Source organism: Hydra viridissima, unplaced genomic scaffold, assembly GCF_058129835.1.
Source record: "Hydra viridissima isolate aposymbiotic clone 2 unplaced genomic scaffold, HvirCarnegie_v1 scaffold_9, whole genome shotgun sequence".
Lineage (NCBI taxonomy): Eukaryota > Metazoa > Cnidaria > Hydrozoa > Anthoathecata > Hydridae > Hydra > Hydra viridissima.
In genome coordinates, this window is record NW_028324308.1 from 5,099,817 (window position 1) to 5,119,557 (window position 19,741).

General features: G+C 28.1%; 1 protein-coding gene and 1 long non-coding RNA gene across 9 annotated transcripts in view; both read right to left on the reverse strand.

Annotated features, from left to right (window-relative positions):
- Window positions 1–19,518, reverse strand: part of LOC145185865 (aryl hydrocarbon receptor-like) — a 28,167-nt gene extending 8,649 nt beyond the window's left edge. Inside the window, exons 1-7 of one of the 8 annotated variants that reach the window (XM_090098554.1) lie at window positions 19,385–19,518; window positions 18,977–19,128; window positions 13,841–14,016; window positions 13,296–13,357; window positions 9,534–9,623; window positions 8,823–8,915; window positions 338–374 (exon numbers count right to left, since the gene is read on the reverse strand). In XM_090098554.1, the coding sequence (XP_089954680.1) occupies window positions 338–374; window positions 8,823–8,915; window positions 9,534–9,623; window positions 13,296–13,357; window positions 13,841–14,016; window positions 18,977–19,050 (532 nt within the window). In that variant the 5' untranslated portion in view covers window positions 19,051–19,128; window positions 19,385–19,518. Of the gene's footprint in view, window positions 1–337; window positions 375–6,256; window positions 6,382–8,822; window positions 8,916–9,533; window positions 9,624–13,295; window positions 13,358–13,840; window positions 14,017–16,789; window positions 17,059–17,178; window positions 17,795–18,976; window positions 19,187–19,384 lie in introns of those variants that run through there. The other 7 variants (XM_090098560.1, XM_090098562.1, XM_090098561.1 and 4 more) reach the window with 7 other exon arrangements.
- On the reverse strand, window positions 3,080–6,148 carry LOC149883691 (uncharacterized). Its single transcript, XR_016455901.1, has one exon. It is a non-coding gene; the product is annotated as an uncharacterized LOC149883691 (long non-coding RNA).
- Window positions 19,519–19,741: the final 223 nt, after the last annotated feature.

Genomic DNA, 19,741 nt, shown 5'->3' on the forward strand with positions numbered 1-19,741 from the left:
AAATAAAATTTTCAGTAATTATTACCAAAATAAAATTTAGCAAAAAAAAAGAGGATTTTTCAAAATAATTTTCTTAATTATTTAATTACTTAATTCATAGTTATTATATGTTTATACTTCATTTTTTTTATCATTATAATTATTTTTTAAATGTGTTTATCCATGGCCTTCTTTCTCATGACATTAAATCCTGGGTGCACAATTGTTATTTAATTAACCATTGCATTTAAATTCAGATACAACCACAGTTTAATGTAGTCAGAGAAATTTTTTACAGGTATTACTTAATGCTTGGCATATGAAGCCCCATAAAATTTAAACAGATCAAAAACAATACCTTCATAACTAACATCATTGCTGTTCTTAAAATTCGCCTAAAAATTAAAAAGATATTGCAGAACAAATTATTTTTTAAACAGCTTAATTTAAACACTAAAACAGTAGAATGCTGAAAAAAACTTAACCGAATCAAATGACTCTTTTTAAGCATTTAATAAAGTTCAACTATTATAAGTTAAATAATATAACCAATAAATAGAAGATACATGGTGGATTCCATGTATCTACTATTTATTGGTACAGATATAACATTTGCAAATTTCATACTAAAATCTACAGTTTGCTATTTACTTGTTTGCTATATTACTTGTTTTCTATTTTGAAATTAAAATTTCACTAAGAGTACAAAAACTAAAAAATTTGAATTGAAGGATCATACTTAGGAAGATACTTAGGAAGATGAACTGGTTTGAGCTTTTTACACCTTTTCGTCTTTTCAGGAATTATTTTCCTAAAGCTCTTAGCTTACTGACTTTAACTACTGATGTAATACTGATTCAAGAAGCCATAATTCTTAATGAAAATCTGATTTATGGTAAATTTCTTTTTATTTTCTGATAATATAGTTTAAATATTTAACCCTATACGAAGATAAATGTTATTCACCTCAAAGCCTGGTTTTTAATTTGTTCAATTATAAAGCGTCATTGTATTTTATGATGATTCATCAGTAAAACAAAAAACAAACAAAAAAACACAGTTAATAAACACTTTAAAACAACTTTAAAATCCTGACACTTGTACTTAGGTTTAAGACTTTGATGTCGTTGTTTTATAGATCTTCAATGTGGATTCATTATAAAATAAATTGAAAAAATTGTTTTGGTGTAATGTTAGTAAATGACTTTTTCTGAAAACATTTTTAAAAATACTTGTTGCCTTATAGGAACAACAGACTAAGACGGTAAAATCTATTATTATTTTCATTATGATGTATTCTATATTTATTTAACTTATTATAATTTTATTTTGATATTTTACTTAGAATTCATCATATACATATTTATACATATAAAAGTTGTAAGTTGGCAACATATGCCAACTTACAACTTTTTGCATTAGCGGTAAATTCTAAAAATGTTACAAAAAATGCTGTTGATGCAATTTTTACAGAAGAAAAGTGTATTCAATCGACTTAAGGGCAATAAAAGTTAATGGCTTAAGGGCAATAAAAGTTAATAAAAACTATCAAGAGTTTTCATATATATATATATATATATATATATATATATATATATATATATATATATATATATATATATATATATATATATATATATATATATATATAAAACGTCACATATGACACTATATTTTTAAAATGGTATATAAATATCATTTTAATCGTTATTGTTTTTCATAAATACATATAGGTATTATTTTCATTTATAATGTCACATAAGATAAGTATTTCCACAACTGAGCGAAATAGGATGATTTGGATGAAGAAATTTATACAAATTCACGAGTCACATAGGAAAAAAAGAACTGCTCTACTTGAATAAAAATCATTGGAAAATAACAGCAGGATACCATTCAAAGTCCAAATTGTTGGTCACTATCTATTCTTGGGGGAATACATCAAAGGTAGACACAAACACATAAAGTAAATTGAGAAAGAAGTAACAAGTTTATGGCAAAAGAAATTTGATTTTCCAAATTTATCAATTCAGATTGTACATCCAAAACTGAATCAAGTGCTGAAGACCTATAATAAAAGTTGTATACTATGCTTTAATTGAACTAAATACTTCACATTCTTTTTCATTTTATGAAAAGATTTTGTTCTTATAGAAATGATATTTCAGCTTGTAGTCTTATACTTATTTGTAATTTAGTGTGGTGTGCTGTAACAAACTGTTAAATGCTTAAAAGTTATATAATAGTTTTTAAGCATTTAACAGTTTTTTGTTCCATAAGTACTTTCCATTTACAAAAACTAGAATTAAAAAATTTAAACTAAAAATTGTTTAACTCTTTATCCATGCGCGTGGTAAAATCAAATTTTTGGTTTGTGCATGAATTTTTTCAACAAGGAAATCAAACATCTTTTTCAAAAGTTTTGAACAAATGTTAATAGATTTATGACCCAGGAATAGGAGGTCATAACCCTAATATAAATATAAATATAAATATATATATATATAAATATATATATATATATATATATATATATATATATATATATATATATATATATATATATATATATATATATATATATATATATATATATATATATACACACACACAGTAAACTACAAGTAATTCAAACTGGTACTTATTTGAATTTCCCACTTCTTTGAAGCAATTTTCCTTCCCCTGTGAATTTTCCTTAACAAACTAACAAACTCAGTTATTCGAAATTTCAGTTATTTGAAGTAAATTCTTATTCACTTAGGAGGTTTGAATAACTGAGAGTTTACTGTATATACATACATACATACATACATACATACATACATACATACATACATACATACATACATACATACATACATACATACATACATACATACATACATACATACATACATACATGTATACATATATACATACATACATACATACATACATACATACATACATACATACATACATACATACATACATACATACATACATACATACATACATACATACATACATACATACATATATATATATATATATATATATATATATATATATATATATATATATATATATATATATATATATATTGGGGTCGAACTTTTTTTTTTTTTTTCCAAATATTAAAAAGGATTAGTGAAAAAATGTAAGTTTACTATTAGTTAACTACAGAGAAACTTTCAAAACTAAATTTCAATAAGTGCTAGCTCGGTAAATTTTGATTTTCATATTTCACATTTTTGGTCATTTTAGATGTTAGTCATTATATTTAAATTTGTTTATGGAATACCGCTGATAATTTCTTTATCAATTTGCTTGGTGTACGACGTACACCATGCATAGGCGTGTGAAAAGAGTAAAAAAAAAGTATATACAACAATAAAGGTCAAAGTTTTTAGCTATTTAAATATTTTTGAAAGTCTTTATCTACTTCCCTACAGGTTTACGAGGGTTGCCATATTTTTTTTGCTTCTATTTGGTGACATTAAATGTCTACCTTCAAGCTGAGCACATGTGTGTAAACATGGCTTGCAGCTTCAGTTACGAACTTGACACATCTTTCAACTGACTGCATATAAGAATTCCAGTGAGGAACTTCCATAGAATAGTTTACAAACTCTTTGATTGTGGCAGAGGTAAGAGTGCAGGTAAGTGGAGGCTCAGTTACACTTAAATTCCATGTTATAAGGTCTGATAGCTGTTTAGCATAAGGATTTATTTTTGGTGTTCTTCTTACTCTGAGACTACTATCTCCAACTTAAGTTACCTCATCTCCTATTCCTCGTATTTTAAGAATTCTGTTTACAGCTTCTTTTCTTTCTTCTGCATATTTGCTGCAAAGCATGGATTGTAAAATTGCTTCAGAATGTGCATACCACACTGATTGTCTAATTGTTGACATAACAATATCTAAAACATTTTTACTTTGAATTCTAAGTAACTCTAGTTGATACAAGACATGTCTCGGTCCCTCAACCCAACTTGATTGAACATTAATATTAAACCAGCTAGGTATGTAAACACTAACAAAAAAATTCACAATTATTTTAGAATTCTTTAGATTTGTACCAGTAAGCCCATGATTAGACACCCAAATTCTGCAAAATTGAAGTGCTGTTGTTAGCCATCTACTGTGACAATTTGCACCATTGCTAACCTGGTAGTCTTTATTGCTTGACAAATTTGATAAGCATAACTTTGGTCAGTACTTAAATCCTTATCAATCTTCTGACTGAGATAAATCAAAGGAGGACCTAAATTTATTTTAACAAAGTTGGTATTGATTTCAATCTCAGTTGCTGTGTCAAGCATTTTCCCAAGTGGTCCAGACCATTTATTATGAGAAAGCATTGGACCATCTAAATATTTAATTAAATGTCTTAATCCTTATTCACTAGTATGTAGATCACAAACAATCCAACCTAATCTTCTATTTAATTTTTTTCTACCTATTGCATGACTCCACCTGCCCAACCAGTATTCAGATTTCTGCTATCTCTTCCAATAGCCATGAGATTTTGATTTTGATTTTTACTGTTTAACCAGTCAACTATGTGATCCGCAATAACTTCAGCTTTTTTTATTATTATTATTGGTCATATCTAGAACAAAATGAAAAAGATAGTCAACACCAGGGTCTTTTACAACAGATTAATGTTATTCTTTAACTAGACTAGGAAAACGTCTTTCATTTACCTCTATAAACATTTTTGTGGCATCTACTCTCCCGTAAAAAAAAAAGACATGACACAGGGTTTTTTTCTAGGTCTAACTCTTTTGCCAATTTTTCCTGAGCCCTTCTTTCATCTTTCTTAAATTGACACTTTATATGAATTTTTTCCATACATTCTGAATCACATTTGTACTCTGAACAAAGGATAAGTTTACATTTGCAAAAAAAGATGTCCACAAGATTGTCTAACTTTATCTTTTTCTTTTTCAGCCTTTTTTACCACATCCAATAATAAAATCAACAGCTGATTTCCATAAAAACTTAAGTATTTTGAAAAATGTTTTTTCATGAATGACAACAGGATATGTAAAAAGTGCATTTGCTTTCAACCATTGGTCAAGTAAAGCGGGTAACATACCAGTAGCTAGATGATCTACAGTATAGTTTCTAACATTTTTATCATTAATTTGTCTTAAGAATATACCATATCTTAGCATATCTCTAGCTGTTGGAAGCTCAGATCTATAAAGCTCTTTCCCACTTCCTAGAAGATTGCTCATTTTAATAGATAATGCATTCCTTGTTCTTTTTGACAATTTTATGTCAAATTGTTTCCGGAGTTTTCCTTTTGGTCTGATTATGACTTTTGGTACAATTACTTTTCAAAGAAAAAAATGACAATTTGTGAATTATTGGTAATAACCAAAATAAGTGAATTAAGAATAAAAATTTACCAAGCTAGCACTAAAATGATTTCATTTTTGAAAATATAACTTTTCTTAAAAAATTGCAAAGTTATATTTTTTCCCTACTCTTTTTTCGAAATTTGAAAAAGTTCATTTTACCTTTAAAATCGACACATCCTAATGCGTGTGTGTGTGTGTGTGTGTGTGTGTGTGTGTGTGTGTGTGTGTGTGTGTGTGTGTGTGTGTGTGTGTGTGTGTGTGTGTGTGTATTAGGGTGTTTCAAAAAAATTGCATTTCTAAAAATTCAAATGCTTAACCCTGCACATGATAGCTTTATATATAGAAAATGATAAAAATCTAAAAATTAGTTTAATAGAAGTTTACAAAATTTCTTTTATTTTATGCAACAAAAATTTCATCTAGATAAAAACTGTACAAAAATCCTTTAAAACTATTGTAAATAAATAAAAAAAAGAATCAAAATTGCTTATGGACAAAATTTCAGTCAGATTGATTTTTGCATTCTGGGGCTGTTTTTTTCTAAAAAGTTTGTGAGATTGTTTGACAACAAATGTGTTCAACTTGTTTTTGCATTTTCCTTCCCCATTTCATTTTCTACTGTTAAAAGATGGGATTGCAAAAATAAATCATACATCAATTTTACCTGTCCTGAAATTTTAAGAGTATAAGAAGTCAATGGGAGGTGTTGACTTGGCTAATATGATATCCCTTTATCACAGCCCAATAAAAACAAAGAGGTAATATTTGAAGGTGAGATTTTATGTAGATATCAGTAAAGTCAATGGATGACTCTTTTATTGTTGTTATGCTGACCAATTAAAATTATCACAGAAAACTCAGCATTCACTGTAAAAATTTATTTGCAGTGTTGCTGAGGCTCTTATATCTGCTGGCAAAGAATTACCTTCAAAGTCAGTTGGTAGACCATCAAAGAAATCGTTTAATGTTGATGATGGTCCAAGTGTGGTTACAAACCTTCAGTATGAAACCCTTGTGTTGATATTTGCTATGACAACATAGATCATTGGCCTGAATACAAAGAATTAAAAAACAGGTGTAAATTCTGCAAGACTGGATTTAGTCAAGTATATTGAATGAAATGCAAAATGCTCTTTGCCTGACTCAGAACAAAAATTGCTTCCAAGCATTTCACAAAAGATATGTGTTATCTGTTCTTGCGTTCATCTAATATGTATATACAATAAAGCTTCATTTGATTACATCAAATTCAACAATTTGTTCCTTACTATTCTCATAACACAAATCCTGTGTCCATGTTGTAAAATATGTATTGCTAAAAAGTTTAACTGAAAATGTGTAACCTAATTATGGTAATGGCATAATGAGTGTTTTTCATCATTATGGTATTTTATTAACTACAGAAGCATTATATAATTTCTGAGACTTTTTGATTTTTCATATTTCCCCATGAAAGACCAATCTTACCAAATGGCAACAATTGATATTAGGAAATTATTGACGTCATAAAGAAAAAAATTTTGATTTTTTTTTTCTTTGACCTTAATTTTTTGTGAAAATGTTAAACAATATTTTTTAAAAAGTGAATTTTATAATTTGGCCCATAAAGGGTTATATTTAATTTATTTCATTTCATTTTCTAATAATATTTAATTAATTTCCAAACTATTTTTATGTTCAGAAAAACTCAAAATGCACTGGATATTATTTTTATTTTAAGTCATTAAAATTTTTTTATTTCAAAATTTTGTAAAGGAAAATTTCCATGAGACAAATTAAGTTATAATAGAAACAGATTTTTCAATTCAAATGAGGTGCAGTTTTTTCACCAACAATTTTTTTCTCTTTTTTTTTTTTTTTTTTTTTTTGTTATTTTCAACAATTTGAGTCTTGAAAATTTATTTACTAATTTATCTTATTCTTGTTAATGATTTTTAAAAAGAAATTACCTTTGACAATCCAATCATTTCATTGTGTTTCTTAATTTTGTCAAATAACCTTGAAATCCACATTGTGCTTACTTTGGTATTTATGACAATATTTTAAATCTTATGTACCTTTTGACAATTCCTCCAATTCCTTCAAAGATAAATTTGCCATCCATGGGGGGGGGGGGGGGGGGGGGGGGGGGGGCACAGAAAAAACCATTTAAATCTCTTTTTGTATTGTTTTTCTTACATTTTCAATAGCTACACAATATACTGATTTTTGAACTGAGAAGTGGCCTTATTAATCCAAAGTGCAACTTCTTTAATGGCTTCTGCCAGTTGCTCTCTAATTACATCCATGTAAGGAATCTCAGCTTCTTTAGAATATGCTTTATGGTCTGATGCAATTGCAGTTGATCATGCATATTCAAAAAAATTACTTCAATGGTGAGTTGAGGTGAAAATCGAAGTCAAGTTGGATGTAATGAGTGCTTTGTGGTTCATTTTGAATAATGCATTTATAACTTTCAGCAAAACTCTTATAACAGCTTTGTAAGAATTTGGTTCATACTTTTAACAGCCATTGATGATGTCTCAGATTGATTAATTATTACATTCGATCCAAAAATACAGGACTTGCTCATATATTTCATACAATAAATCTTATTGGTCAAGACTTTAATACTCTCTTAATATTGTGATAAATCTTAGAATAAGTGTCTTTCAATTCTCATTTTACAGGTTTTTTTCCAAATGACTTGATTAATTAAGTTTCATTTTCCAAAATTAAAGTTTGAGAAAATCCATACAATATTTGCAGAGGTCCATTAAACACTCTACAAAAGACTGACTTTCTGACTTTCCTCCTCTGACCATTAAGTGAATTTTAAAAACTCTGTCTTTGGGATAAACTGCACTATAATTCTTGTTTTGTTCTGGGATATTTTTCATCCATTTTGGGATATTTTCCTTTGGTGTCTTACTATAAAATAGTAAATAAAATTTACTTCATTTATATTTCTTAAATGGTCTAATTATTAAGTAACTCAAATATTTAAAAAAATACTTACAGTGGTGTTTTTAATGCTTTATCAACATCTTAGGAATTCATAATGCAAACTAAAACTTACATCATTACATTGATTTAATGATCTTGACATATAGTGAAATGTATTTTTTAAACAAATTAAATTTGTAATTAGACTAATCTTCTTGTTTGAAAGTGAGGCTTACTGACAATTCAACTTTGAGTATCAATTGCTGCAGTAATTTCTGTATTTTTTTTTTTAAAAAAATAATAATTGCAGTTTAGTTTTGAAAAGTACAAAATTAATCTTATTTAACAATAGTAAAATATTGGAAATAATATGACTTTTATAAATGTAAGAATTGAATTCTTATTTTTCATGACACTAGCAAGGTCACTATCCATTTTGTAAGGTTGTTAAACAAACATCTTATTATTGCATCTGCAGTTATTGCATATTTAATTGACATCAAAATCAAAACCTATATGCTGAATGTATGAATCTAAATAATAATCACACTAACCACAGTACTTACTTCACTGTTTAATAATCGTTTAACATGAATATCAATCTTGTCTTTGTCTTCTTCATGAAGAATAGTTTCGATTCGCTGATGAAGTAGCTGCGACTAAGCAAAAAAGATACTGTATCAATTGAATGAACTTTTTGTATCTTTAGGTTCTCTCAATTTTATGTGAAAATTTAATATATAATACAATGATTTACTTCATTCAAAACATAATGTTTTAAATAATTAAAATTTTATAGCAATTAAAACAAGTAATACACCTATAAATACACAACAGCAGTTCCTAAAAATTACAGAACTGCTGTAGTAAAGTTATATATATATATATATATATATATATATATATATATATATATATATATATATATATATATATATATATATATATATATATATAACTTTACTACAGACTTTAATCCACTGAGATATAAATAACTTTGTAACTTTGTAACAAAACCAGACAACCATATATATTTATATACTTACTAAATTATGCATGAAAGAGAATGAGTTGGAAATGGATTAAAAAAAACACTATTTTTAAATTTTTTAGCTATGTTGTATTTTAACATGTTTGTAATGTTTGGGAAAAAAACAACAGTATTAATTTGTCACTTCACAATTAAATTTGTCAAAGTCAAGTTAGGTTTAGTCAAAATCAATGAATGACTTTAAATTTGACAAATCTTTTTAAAACATTTTTTAAAATGCTGTCACCTGTGAATATCCAATTTTATCCTTCACTCCTTCTGAAACATAAAAAATCTCTCCATCAAAGTTTATCACCAAAATAAAAGCATTTAAACCCTAAAAAGAAAAAAAACATTTTAACAATTTCCAAATACTAATATAACACAGGCCTGCAATGGTTTTCCTCTTTAAAATCTGAGTAACGTTTTTTATAGTTTCTGATGTGCTGATTACGAGAAAAATAATTTAAAAAATCCATCACGTCAGGATTTTTTGATATGGAATATTTAAGATTTTGCTTTAAAATGTTTGAGCGCCTACCTTTTGAAATGTCTAAAACGTTATTAATTTACTTCAGCTCAATTTTTATTTCATATAATTAGTGTAAGGGAACATAGAAATTAACGCCAATTAGTAATTTGTTAATGACTACATAATAAGTATTAGTAATTCGCATTAAACATGTCAAAAACAGGTCATTTTGGCTTAATTTAGTAATGAGCTCATTATTACATAATGATTTGGTAATATTAACTAATTGTTGTGAATATTATTAGAAAAGGGTGTAATTAAGATAAACCAAAGGATTTTTGTATAAGTACCCGCACTGATTTAGAAATTTAACAGTTGAAGTGCACATCTTGCAACATAAACTTTAAAATGGCATCGCGAAGTTGTTTAAACTCTCGCGTAAAAAATATTTATAAAAGTTATTTTGGACTCGTTTTAAGTAACCAAGACAAAACTTGGGCACCTCATAAAATTTGTATGACTTGTTTATTAGAACTTCACAAGTGGTCAAAAGGACAGAAAAATAGCTTCAAAATCGTTTCGCCTGTGCTATGGAGAGAGCCTAACGACCATGTTAAAGATTACTACTAATGTTGTTGTGACATAACTGGATACAATTCAAAAAATAAAAGGGACATAAACTATCCAAACGTGTCATCAGTTACGCCTGCAATATTTGGCGATTCAAAAATGGTGCAGCCCCCGGTTCCAGCTCTACAAATTGAAAATTCTGACTGTGATATAGAGGAAGAGGATGTACACCAATCTGATCCTGAATTTCATGGAGATTCTGACACTTGTCAGCTCTTTTCACAGTCACATTTAAACGACTTGACAAGAGATTTGAATCTTCCCAAAGATGCAGCGGAACTCCTAGGATCACGATTAAAAGAAAGAAATATGCTGGCACCTGGTACTTCATTTTCATGGTACCGTCACAGAGAAAAAGATTTTCTTCCATTCTTCGCTGAAGATGAAGATTTAGTGTTCTGTAAAGATATTCCAGGCTTGACAAAAATGTACGACATTGAATACGATCCTAATGAGTGGAGATTTATTGACTCCTCAAAAAGAAGTTTGAAAGCAGTTCTTCTGCATAATGGGAATACATATGCCTCGTTACCTGTTGCACATTCTGTCCATTTAAAGGAATGTTATGAAAATTTGGAAAAGCTTTTGACTAATATAGCTTATGAGCAAGATGGTTGGATGTTGTGTGGAGATTTGAAAATCATAAGCATGCTACTAGGCCAACAAGGTGGTTATACAAAATACCCGTGCTTTCTTTGCGAGTGGGATAGCCGGGATAAACAACATCATTGAACCAAAAAGGAATGGACTCCAAGAACTGAACTAACCCCAGGATTCAAAAACGTACTTAAACAGAGTTTGGTTCCCAGAGAAAAAGTTTTACTGCCACCATTGTACATCAAATTGGGTATAATGAAGCAATTTGTGAAGGCTTTAAATAAAGAGGGGGAAGGCTTCAAATATCTGCATTCAGTTTTTCCATCTTTATCAGAAACTAAGATAAAAGAAGGAATTTTCATCAGCCCTGATATTAGGAAATTAATGTCGGATGAAAAGTTTGATGAAAAACTTAATGATATCGAGTTGCAAGCATGGCAGTCATTTAAGGAAGTGGTGACAAAATTTTTGGGGAACAATAAAAGCTTCGACTATAAAGAAATAGTGGCTAAAATGATTTCCAATTTGGGTGTAATGGGTTGTAATATGAGCATTAAACTTCATTTCTTAAATTCTCATATTGATTACTTCCCAGAAAATCTAGGAGCCGTTAGCGAAGAACAAGGCGAAAGATTGCACCAAGATTTGAAAGAGCTTGAAGTCCGGTATCAAGGAAGATGGAATACCAACATGATGGCGGACTATTGTTGGTTATTGAAGCGCGACAATCCAAACCGGAAATTTAAGCGAAAATCGCACAACCGAAGCTTCCAGGAGAAAAGGACCAGGTTCCACAAATGAAATTTAAATGTTATTTAGACTAGTGTTAAGTTGTTATTATATTTTAGTAGTTTTTTAAGTTAAAAAAAATGTTCTGTTTTAAATATATATTTTTTTATGTGAAATCTTCTGCTTTTTTGCTATTTTCTATCTGTGCCTTTTTTGAAAAATCTGGAGGTGATAGAGAAAAACTAAGTACATATTCGTAATCAGCGCACCAAAATACCCTAGAATCAGCTATCAAATTCCAGAGAGGAAGTTATGACTCTCATTTTGCAGGCCTGTGTAATCATATCAAATGTTGAAATAATAGTTTTTTGGGTCAAAGAAGTCAAATCTGTTAATAAAAATGTTTACTATGCACATCCACATTTATGCACCCATTAGGTTTGGTTACACATGTAAAAATTTTAGGATAAAATTTTAGATTTTCTAGCCAAATTTTCCAGCCTCTATTTGATATTTGTATAACAATGGTTTTTAAAGAATGTTAATACATAGAAATAAAACTTTATTTCAAATTTTTTATTTATTTCATTATTTTCATTAAAATGATTTTAATGATTTCATCTGGTAATTGTTTTCCTTATTACTTTTTATATTTTCTAAAAGATATGCTTACTACTTTTTAACATGACCTTACAAGGTACAACACTGTGCATCTGATTCATCATAGTGTTTATTACATTTTTATCATATGTTGAAGTCAAGAACTTCTTATTTGTTTGATCAAACTCTCCAGTGCATCCTCCAAACATACCACAATTGAAAAAGTTAGTTTATGTGATATGGAAGTATAATATGTAATACCAAATTGTGTGCAGTAAGGAGGCTTAACTTACCAGCTGTACAAACTCACTAATTGTTCAGCTGTTTCAAGGGCAGTATAAATCTAATTTAATTGATATTAATGGGATATCCACAAGATGTATAAGAATATTATGCAATCTTTTAATCACAATCAACTTTAGTAATTTCAGAAAAAACTTCACAATTTAGCTCTTTTGGCAGCATTGTTATCATTTATTTCAGCTGTTAACATTGATATTGATATACCATTGATTTAAACCCTGGTTTAATTGGTTCGGCATTATCAATGGTAGCAGCTGAAATCTGAGAAGAATGTATATTTTCAGGATAGTATTTAAATTTTTTTACTGAAATATTGTGCAGAGCAGATATTTCTTTGAAAGTAACATCAAATTTTTTAACTTCTTTTAACTATAAAATATAAAAAACAAGTTTTGTGAAATAATTTTTTTGTTTTTAAAAAAAAAATGATTTTTTTTTTTTGTAAAAAAAAAAAAAAATCATTATATATAATTTTAAAAAAAGGCACTTTATTTTCAAATAAAAAAGTTGTGAGAGGTTTATTGCCATTTTTGTTGTTTTGAGTCACAGTGCGATGTGAAAAATACGAATTGATGACAGGAATGAAAATCTTAAAGATTTAATGAATTAAAACTGAGATAATTAGAAGATTTGAAAAAAATAAAAAGAATAAACAGCATCAACAAAAAAATGACATACCTGATGGATCAATTTGGAAATATGTACATCATTTTCAGCAGACATACTAACCATCTTTTCAGCTAAAACCAAACAACTTTATCAAATGTGAAATAAGAAACACTACATGGTAATTATTAACAGTATTCTGAGCTGGAAAAAATGTCTGTGAGTTTTAAAGGTATTTGATATTTATAGAGTTTGAGAAATCTCCTTAAATATATATTTAATAATAATAATAATAATAATAATAATAATAATAATAATAATAATAATAATAATAATAATAATAATAATAATAATAATAATAATAATAATAATAATAATAATAATAATAATAATAATAATAATAATAATAACAATAATATAGCATTTTAATAATAATATAGCATTAAAAACTTTTTAATAATTTGTAAATCAGTTTTTTTTTAGATTTCGCTCTTTTAATAATCAAATTTTTTTTTAATACTTAAAATCTTTATCAAGAGAAGCAATATGGGCAAGACAAGGTTTTAAGTAGGTATCAAAAGAGCATTTGTAGAAAACGGAAGTTGAAAAAAATATACCTTGAAAAAAATTTTTATTTCTGAGAAAGCTGACAGTCAGGCGAAGAATTGATAACTTGTCCAGTCGCCCAATGACATCATCAGAAAAAGGAAGCAGTTTTGCAAGATTATCCAATTCCTTGTTAAGTCTGTCTCGATGCCTTTTTGACGGATTGACACTTTTGTTGTTCAAGAGCCTTTAATTCAAAAATCAGTAGTAAAATAAAAAACCTTATTCATTAGATATATTTTGCTTAAGAATTAATAGCTCAAAGAGTACCTTAAAAATTACATTTTACATTAGGACTTGAAATAAATTGTTTTTTAATGATGAAGAGCAAAACTCCATGATGGAGATTACTATAGAAGGATAGATTTTGGAATTTGAACTTAAGTGAGAACAATAATGAATATTTTTACCACAAGTATGAAGAAATGTTTTTACTCTAGTTAGGTGGAGGCCTATTGCGATGAGTGAGACCCAGAACAACTTACTCTGGTGGACCTCTGGACCTCAAAGACCTCAGAAAAAATGCCCCAAACAATGCAAACAAATATATAGAAACTTATGCAATCAAATTGTAGAGAACATTTTCAAGTAGATAAACTCCAATCTAATTAACTGATAATATTATTAGAAGAACTATATTTTTATACACACATAAAATTATGATTCATTCTGGCCAAATTACAGAAAAAGTTGTAAAAAAAAGATATTAGTTTAGATATCAAAAGAAAGTCACGTGCAACACATGAAGGTAAATACTTGAAGAGATTGGCATAGATTATTTTTCCTTATATCTTAAATTTAGGTAACTTTGTTTTTGTAAAAATATAACTTAAAAAAAAAACATTAAACAATTAGAAATATAAATACTTTTTAACTTTATTGTCAACAATTACAAGACTGACTACACAAAGTCTTCATATGACCATATTTTCAGTAATAAATTTTTGCTGTTGTTGTGAAAGGACTTGCTTATAACTTCATTTTCAGGTTCAATGCCTAGTTCATCAAAAAAACCACAAAGAAAACAGACAGTCAGTCTATTTTCTGCATATGTAAAAAGCTGAAAGATTCTTGAGTGTACTTTTTAATCAAAAAATTCCTGAACTTATCAAAAGAATCTTAAATTTAACAATTTATGCATTCCAACTAGTATCTGTCATACTTGTTGAAAACTACTGAAATGGAGATCATAACAGCCAACCACAGCCTTTTCAAGAAAAGCCTCTGGTAAAACAAAAAAAAAAGGGAATTTAACAATTGGAAAAAAACTTTTTCATGGGTTATGGTACACAAAAAATCTATTTGTTATCCAGAGAGGCAAGGAACACAAATGCACTATTGGAACAAGACACCAAAACCTTCTAGATTTGGTACAAACAGACCCTTTGCAAGCTAAACAGATTGCATCAACAGTCATTTCATACAAAAAAGCTTCACCTCATGGCACTGTTTGTTTGAAACAAGCTACTGGTGTAAGGTTGCACCCAAAGACACCTGGAATTTTAGCAAAAAAATCCCACTGAAACTACTTTGATTACAATTAAAGATTTAGTTCAAGTGTAACTCAACAGAGATCTCTCAAATACTGGAATGCAGAAGCTGGTTTCAACACTAAACCTTTCCAGCAATTCAAAGATTATTTAACCACACTTTTATAAGAAGTTTTCTGACACTGGAAAACATCTGTCATACCATTTTTCTCTTTTAAAAATTGTTTTTAGCAAAACGATGATCAAGAAGAAAGAACAGTTGTTAATTGTTCAAACCGTTGCAACCTTATTCAAGAAGATCTTAAGGTTCAGAAAAGTTACATGTTACTCACCAAATCATTTCCAAAAGACATAAGTGAGACATCAATTACTGATTGTCATCAAGGAAAGATATATCTAAGTCTTACAACAAACTGAAAAAAATCTTTGATACGATTGATCTTAGCAATATTTATTTCATCATTTCATCTCAAAGTTGCAAACCTTATTTGTGGTATTTATGCCCATTCAAGCAAGCATCCAGGCTGGTGTGGATTAGCAGTGATTCTCTTTAGAACTGAGGTTCACTAAAGACCTTTCAAACCTTTGAAGATTAATACCACAATTTCATTGCTTCTGGGGGTCAGTCAAAGGCTTGCCTTTCAAGAGCAGCCATATGATGGTGGTCACTTTACAAGAAGTGACTATCATGAACTTCTAAAATGTGGATCTACTGCAACAAATGACTGAGAATTCTAGTGCTTCACAAATTTTGAGTTTTGTTGAAAAATTCAGAAAATTCAGATTGGTTGTGTAAGTTGTTTTGGAAATTGATGAATCATAGTGCAACAAAAATGAAAATTTCAAGAATCTCAGTCACTCTAGAAGCTTACGCTGTGTTTTGCCATGTCTAACATTTCATGAGAAGAAAGAAAGCTTCTCTGGGACTCTACAGTGAGCAAGCAACAGAGACTTTGCATTCAAATTTCCAAAGATATAAATAGAACCCATTGCAACCAAAATACAATAAACAGCTTCAAAACTGTGTTGTTGACTGGAAAATAAAAAACTCTGAATGACTATCATAAGAAAACAGGTGTCTTTGAAAATTTAGTCATCTTCATGAGTGTAAAACACACAAGAAACAGATCATTTTTATAATGCAGAATGTGCTTTTAAATTAAAACAAAAACTTGCATTGGATCTAAAGTGATTAGAATTGTAAAATAAATAGAAAAACTTTATTTGAATTTGATCACATTTTGTAAGAACTACATTAATCCTTAATCTAATTAATTAGTAAAAAAAATTTAGCACTTAGTTTAGTAGTTTATTATCAAAGAATAAAAAAAATTGTTCTTTTGAAAAAATATTTTCTTCATGTTTTTAGCACTAAAATGCAAAGAATGTTAAAAAGTAAATATTTCCTTAAGACAATTATAGATGATTTCAAAAAACTTTTTTTTTTTTAATCCTCTATTCTCTACTTACGTGCACCAAAAGGGTTTCCTGGGGACATTTCTTTGGTATTAACATTCTAACTGAACAAGGTGTATGGCATTATTTAAATTACATTCTACTCTAATTGTCTGTAATATTACTCAAAGTAATTTAAATTTCAGATTTGCGTTCAACCAATTATAAACAAACCATTGTGAAAAATGCGATAAAATTTTTAATGAAGTTGGTTAAGCTTTTGTAGTAAATATGTTACACGCAATTGTTATACGTAATTGTGTTACGTGGTTTTAAGTTAAGTTATGCATAAATGAATGTAGCACCATGTTACCAAAGTTCATTTAAACAAATTATTTATATCAAATATTATATAAAAACTAAATATTTTACTTTAAATGATATGAAGCTGACTTTATACGTACTCAGAAACATGTCCTTCTTCAGTTCTTTTTTTATTTTCTCTCTTCATTTGAGTTCAGTTTCTCGGTTCGGCTGAATAATATTTTCCTGTGTAGCTCATTTATGACATTAATGAGAATTTAAAAAAATCAGACTCATACCTTAATTTAAGATCTTAATTTATATCTAATATATATAAAAATAAACCATTGTTTATGCTTATGAGATCATTCTCTTTACTACCGAAGAGTTCACGTGGGTTTACATGAATTTTTATAAATTTTTAAACAACAACATACCGTGAAACGGCTTTGAACTGTTGCGGAACAGGTTACCCTTAGTAAATAATCGTGAAACATTTTATCGCACAATTTAAAATATTGCATACAGGAAGCCGTAATAATCTTACCCACATATTACAAAAATAAATGCTATGGTAAACAAATTTCAAAAACTTTTAGACCAAACTTTCCATGATTACATTTCAATATTTAATTTTATAGACAAATATGACAAATAATACGGTCATGTCCTTTTTTTTTTATATAAGAAATTAGACTGCTGGAATCGAAGATAATTGTTCGAGTATTTTAATACAACTTTATACAACATTATCTGCAATTAAAAATTAAATGACTCGTTTGAAGTTTTTTTAATAATATTGTTATCTTTAATGGATTAAAAATCAAGGAGATAAGCATTTAATATTTTTGTGAGTATGCAAATACTCACAAAGATAAGCATTTAATATTTTTGAGAGTATTTGCATACTCACAAAAATATTAAATGCTTATCTCCTTGATTTTTTAAAAATTGAAATGCTTATCTCCTTAATATTTTTGTGAGTAATGGGCGGAATTAAGTATGCAAACTCGCATACTTAATTCCGCCCATTACTTATTAGTAATATTTTACCGAACCCAACAACAGAGTATTCCTCTACAGTGTATTACTTCAATCGCCTAAAAGTGTCTGAGTCAATGTCGCGCCGTGCTATTCACAAAATTCAAAAAACTGGATGTCATTTGATCGAAGTTTCAAACTTCGTACTCACTAAAAGTTGCGTTAAATGGATCAACCATGTTTTTTTTATTTTAACAATTTTTACAGCAAATTATAAAATTAAACTCACTTTAAATTCGGCGTGAAAAACAAAATATGAAACGAGTTTAAAATACTACTATTAAATCATGTTTTATTCGTGGGTATGAACGTATGAACTCATCTTTTATACTTCACTTTTTAATTTGGAATTTGGTTGAGTTACATTTGATAATTATAATATTTTATTGATTACACTATGGTTTTTGTTTAAAAGTCGGTATGAATATTGATTCTAGATTTTCCTGTGACAAACTTATTTGCATATATAAATTTATATGCAAGCATAAATTTATGTGCATATATTGATTTATATCCAAATCATAAATTTGGTACTTTTTAAAAATAATTTTTACGGATTTAATTTACACTTTTGTGTAGTAATCTATAAAATATGAGCACAACTTACTTTTTTAATAATTTTATGATGTTGATAGTTAAGGTTTACAAATTTGTTTAAATTAATAATTATTTCAAAGGAATGTTAAAAATGTTTGTTACATTATTTGTTAGTGTTCGTTATTATGATGAAAAAAAAACCAAACGAAGATGATAAACTGACTCAACACCAGTTTATTTGCAACGTACCAATTTTCGCATGAAAAGTTTTTACTTCATAGCTGTTTTTTTCCATTATCTTTTGTTAATTCGTAAAATTTCCGTTTAAAAAAAGATGTGTGCAGACAACTAAAAAGAACTGATGAATTTAAATGACCTTACTTGGTATCTTGTTTCATTCCTCGTTTTCGCACGTGGTGTTTTCCTTCCACAGAATTCTTTTTCGGAGTTAACATTAATGATCTTGATCTTTAATCGAAAACTTTTGGTTGGTGATTTATTTTGGTGATGATTTTCTCTTAAATGACAGGAACCTACAGATGCAAAAGTTTAACTTTCGTTTTAATGCTAATGATTAAACGCAAGATAATTCAAATTAGTCCGGACAAACTGAATAATTTTAGAATTATTAAGTCGATTAAAAACCCAACTGACAAATGAAGTTGAATTGTTAAAATGTTTCTTAAATATGCAGACAAAAATCAAACAACAGTGAAATATGTAAAGGTCAAGTTAAAAGTTGAAATCAATATTATATGTTTAAGAAACCAATAAAATAAATTTTTGGACCTAAAAAAAGACTTAATCTAATGACGTCATCGAAAAAAATGACGAAACTCCATTTTTCTCTCTTTCTCTTGACCTTTCGTAATAACTTCTCAACCTGGTGCACGCAAGGTTTTTTTTTAGAAATCTTTCTCTCTCTCTTTTTATTTTATTATTTTTTTTTTTTTTTTTTTTTTATTGTCTGGGAAACAGAAGGTTTTTAAAAGTATTTTCTCATGGGATTAAAAGTAAGCAGAAAACAGAATTATTAAATAGTTTATCTTTTTTTTAAGTAAACATCTGGTAAAGGATAGAGAAAAGCAAAATAAAGCTAGCCAAGAAATGCCTGTCGCTACCTTACCCTCGTAATCAAAGCTTTAA